General features: G+C 40.8%; 1 protein-coding gene across 1 annotated transcript; it reads right to left on the bottom strand.

Annotated features, from left to right (window-relative positions):
- Positions 1-280: 280 nt before the first annotated feature.
- TMEM100 (transmembrane protein 100) lies at positions 281-1,752 on the bottom strand. The gene has a single exon (XM_080825779.1). The coding sequence runs from the start codon at positions 1,727-1,729 to the stop codon at positions 1,325-1,327; it is 405 nt and encodes a 134-aa protein (XP_080681905.1). The 5' UTR covers positions 1,730-1,752; the 3' UTR covers positions 281-1,324.
- Positions 1,753-5,108: the final 3,356 nt, after the last annotated feature.

Raw genomic sequence — 5,108 nt, 5'->3', positions numbered from 1 at the left:
GCATTTCTAAGGTTTAAGAAAGGCTTCATGCCTCAGTATGTTCCCATACTCATTTCATGTGGTTTAAACTACATGGACCAGCGATACACCTGGCGAGAGTTCTGGGGTAGAGTCCTAGCTGGGTTTAGAATAGCTCAATATCCACAGAAGTCAAGCAGTGATCTTATTTGCATTGTTTTAGAACTAACTCATTTAAGCATCCTAAGAATCTACAGAATGCCTGGCATATAGTTGATGCTCAAAAATAAGTGAAGCAAATATTTAATGACTGATTGAATAGATAACACACATTTAATAACACATTATAAAATTCCTGACTCCAGGCATTGATTTCTTAATTGTGAATGGCATAGAAGTATTTAGAACAATAATTAATATTATTCTTCACGAGTCATAAAGAATGATACAATAAAAAATAAAAATCGTCCAGATAAGTTAGGGAGAAGCAACATGCCCATTTGAGAGAAATGTATTTGAGATGTTTCCAATGAGGCAAGGGAAGATGGGCAATTTGGAACTACAATAAACATAACTACAACAGCAACAAGCATTGAAGAAATTTCAGCAGCAGTAAGTATTTATTATTTTGAATGAAATGTACATTAGACTTTATATAAAAATCAAAAGTGCTAGGTTGGATTATTTCAACATTAACTTAACCCCCCTTGTCATTTAGTAGCTACATCTTTTACCTTTTAACTTCTGACTCATTACAATCATCTAAAACTGTCCAATGTTAAAACATTAAAAAATTAGTTTATTCTTTAAGAAAAAGTACCACTGGTGATGAGTTATTAAAAGCAAAAAAAAAAAAGATGCCAGAGAATCTACTTATTAAAAAAATTATCACAGAATTTCATAGAAGGATGTAAAATCCGAGATGATTTAGACTCTCAGCAGAATATTTTTTTATGCTACAACTTCTTAAAAGTGTGGGCTTTTGTATTTGTTTTTGAGGCAGGTCGCTGGTGTGCCAGAACTATCTGACTATTTTCTCATCTTTCATTGGCTACTTTCCAAGGTGAACTGAACATTGCCTAATACTATGTATCCCCCATGACCCCTCAAATGTCTAATGTAGAGAAAAAGCTGATTTTTTCAGTCTTAGAAATAGCCCTTAGAGTTAAGTTTGTCATTAAAGAAGACACAAGTAGGTTCTTCATAAAACAGAACCCCCTCTACCCTCCCACACTCAGTTCACCCCCATCCCTCTGGTCTACTGCAATGCACCATTCATTCTCTCCCACTCTAGTTCTGGGTGAATTGGATGACACAGGGAGAGGAAGTTTTCCAGGCCACATATCCCATTTGGTCTCATTCAGTCCTAAGCAATCAAGCTTCTCTGATTCGCCACTAGAGCCGTCTGACTCTCCCGTCTCTTGGCTTTCTTGCTCCTCTGCCTCACCTTCCAGCACAAGGCACTGGAGGCTAACAAAAAAAGTCCAGATGACAGGAGGACCAGACCCAAGATGGAGATGATGGAGCCGTGGGAATTGAAGCTATAAGCCACAGCAGTGACCACTATCCCGGCAATGAGGACCACCACGGCAAACGGAATGATGCAGCGGTAACAGGAGAGCTCAGCACCGCCTGTAGCAGCTGTCAACTGAATCTCGCTGACCAAGGGGACCGTGGTGACCACCACTTCGCTGTTAGCACTCTTCTCCATTGTCACAGGCTTGGAAGATGCTGGGCTTCCCAGGATCTCCTTTTTGGGGTCTTCAGTCATTTTTACTAGTGATGTTTCCTAGCTGGGTTCACAGACTAGGCCTGGGGGCTCTCTCCAGAGTGGAAACTGTGGAGGAGACAGAACATATCAGGTAAATGCATCAGAGCAAGCCCTGTAAGTAGAAGGAAAGAGCTGGGGAAACATCTCTTGGGTTCTTTTCTAGGACACACAGATGCATGTGAAAATCAGCTTTCATATTTTCTTTTCCCGATTGTTTGCATTCTCTTTGCAAAACTCAAGATAAAATGATAGCCATAAAAAAAGGGAAGATATAAAAAGCAGGAAGCACTTTACAGCATTCAATATACTCTGACGATCTACAAATGTTTTACAAGGCTTTCCGCTCTGTCTATTGCTTCTCATTCCTCTAAACACACAGAAGAGTCTCAATCCTAATCCAAAAGACAGCCTCCTTCATGGGCAGAATGCACTATAAACAATCCTTTAGACAGTTCGTTCCAAAACTTATAGCAACTTAGACTCTGCCAGTGTTTTCAGGCATAACATGCATTCCAAACTATCACCAATTCCCTGCCCACCAAATCAGTGTCAAGACCAGCAGCCAGTGTGCGAATGATGTTCTTCTATAGCAGATGACTGTCAGTAAGTCTTCAGTGTTGTAGCTGTTTAACAGTGCAATATGTGCCCTGGGACCACGGTAGGGGTGCAGGTCAGCAAAAATTCAGCAGCAATGAGACTAGGATTTGGGATCTGAAATGGGGCAATACCTTCTAATCCATTTGAAAAAGGAAGAGCAGGGGGAAAATTCAGTTTTGTAGGATATAATTTTGTACTTATATTAAAGATAAGACTAACTCTTAGAGTAACGAGCTGTCAATTCAAAAATTTCCATGGAACTCAACAAGGAATTTCAACACTATGCGGACCATGACATGTATTAAAAAATAAGCATGCTAGATTTTCAGCAGAGTTTTAGACTTTCTCGATTTTCCCATGCCCTTGCTGCCCTTTCTGGATATTTTGAACCAGAACATTTTAGGACAAAATCTGAAACTCTTGGTCAAAAGCATCTGGTTGAAAGTCTGCCTAGGAGAAATCAGTGAATGCTCTTGTCTGCTGTTCAGACATGTTAAGTCATTCTCTTTTGTCCCTGAGAAGCGATGCAGCAGCCAAAGATTCGAGCAGTTGCAGTCACTGAAGAAATTTAGAGGAAGATTCTTGAGGCTGTTTCAATGAGATTAATACTTTGAACATATGAAGCATCCACTGAAAACAAATTCAAGCCCAAATCAACATATCACTCCCTGTGCAATGAAGCTGGATGTTAGAACTGCCTGTCTGCATATAATTTTTAGTCACCAAAATTAATCACTGCTGTCCAGCGATACCCTAGTATCATCATTTCACCAGTAGAAGGGTATTTGAGATTATATAAGAAAGCAAAAAAAAAAAAAAATTGCCCCCCAACGCTGAGGCATAAGTTAACTTGCAAATGAAGATCTGTCCCCAGACGACATACACATACCTCAGAGAAAAGCAATCCATTACCAGAGGAACCACCGGACTTGGGAGGGAAGAAACAGCAGCCCTTGAGCTTTTTCCGTCAACTTCTGGGAAAAGAGCCTGTAATAGCACGTCTGTCAATAAAATGACAGGACAAGAATCTGCTCTGGGGAAAAGAAAAGATAGAAAAATACTGTGCCGTGTGCTTGGTTTCAGATCCTGGAGTTCCTTCTTTCGCTCTACCTCTGTTCCTAAATGACGCTTGTCTTTCCCTCTCTCTCTTTTTATTTCCTCCCCCTCCGGATTGCCCCTCCCTGTCTTTTTTTTTTTTTTTTTTTCCTTCGTTCTCTTCCTTGCCAGCAGATTTCGAGTTTTGGCTTCCCCCAACTCTGCTCTGTGACATGATAAGTCAGAATCATTCTAGAGTCCCCAGAGACAGAAGCCAGCTTTTACTTTTATTTCTTTTGCAGCATTTACTAAGTAGACGGCTTTGCATTACTCATTTTTTCCCCAGCTAACCTCCAGATCTTCCTCCCACCCATCAGGCATTTTCATAAGAAAATCCCATAGTCAGCGTTGCAGACCCAACTGAGGGGACAGAGCCGACGGGACAGACACTTTAGGGCAGCAGGAACAGCTGTGAAGTCATGGGGCAGCTGAATTCAGCCTGTAAGCCAGCAAAAATCCATGTTCCTAGGCTTCCCCAGTATTCTTTATTTATATGTGTGTGGGGCCATCCAAGGCTTAAAACCTCCCTTGTTTGATATTAATTCACTTGGGAATGAGGGTAGGAGATGCCAAACATTTATGGTTGAGGGAGAAACCAATCATCTTGATTTAAACACAATCACTTACTGCTTGTGCTAGGAGGTGAGTACTTTTGGCAATGCTGAAATTATCGTCACGATCATCATCACCTTCATCGCTGTCATTTACAGAGCACCTACTATAGATGTGACCCATACAGTGTTCATGCAATAGCGTTAATTCCCACTAGCTTAAAATGGGTTTGTAAATAGTGTATAAATGAGGCTCGGAGGGGTTAAATAATCTCATAGAAGTCACACAGAAAGAAATCCTTGGTTTGAGCCCCAGTCTTGAATGGGCATATAAATCATGTGGAGAGCTTGTTAAGTGTAGGCTCTGAGTTAGTAGGTCTGTAACAAGCTCCTGGCTTATGCCATGGCGTCTGCTGCTCTTTGGCCCACTTTTAGGAACAAGATATTTGAAACATTCAAGGACACATGGCTTGATGCATCCCACTCTCAGACAATGAAGTTAAAGGTTTATATTCACCTATTCCCCAAGTGGCCTTACAGGTTTATACTTTTTTACAGATAAGCTATTTGAAATTTTAAAGCCCCAGATTGCCCTTTTGAGAGAAAAATGAGATAATACTGGGACACTTATAAGCTTGTCCCTATACTCCTGGAGCTAAAAGTTATCCATCCTCTCTATTTTAATCTGTGCAAGTTGTAATAACTTCTTTTTAATTAATACAGTGAATCTGCAAATGTAAGTGAAATCTCAGAAGAGATTTGTTCCCTTCCTTCTCTTGGGTTGTTAGATTTCTTTAATTATTGGTGCAGGTCTTGGACATTCCCAGGCATCCCCCTTCTGTTCTAAGATAACATCCTGCATCTAGTAAAAATACCTTGATGATTTTGTCTTAAAGGGGGAGGGAACAGAAGTCCTTTTTTTCTAGAATGGAAGTTGGCGAGAGGGCTTCCTCATCTCAAATAAATAAATAAAGTTGAAAAGCCCCTGAGGTCTGACTTCACCGACTCAGGGGAGCCCAGCGTGCTGAAAACAGTGACTACCTGGAGGTCCTCTTAGCTGCCATCCTTGTACTTTTAAAATGTGGGGCCACAAGAGGCCATCATCCGGGAAAAATGCTGTCACTTGGTGTCAAGGA

This window comes from Martes martes (assembly GCF_963455335.1).
Source record: "Martes martes genome assembly, chromosome: 16".
NCBI classification, from domain to species: Eukaryota; Metazoa; Chordata; class Mammalia; order Carnivora; family Mustelidae; genus Martes; species Martes martes.
This window is presented reverse-complemented; position numbering and strand designations above follow the sequence as displayed.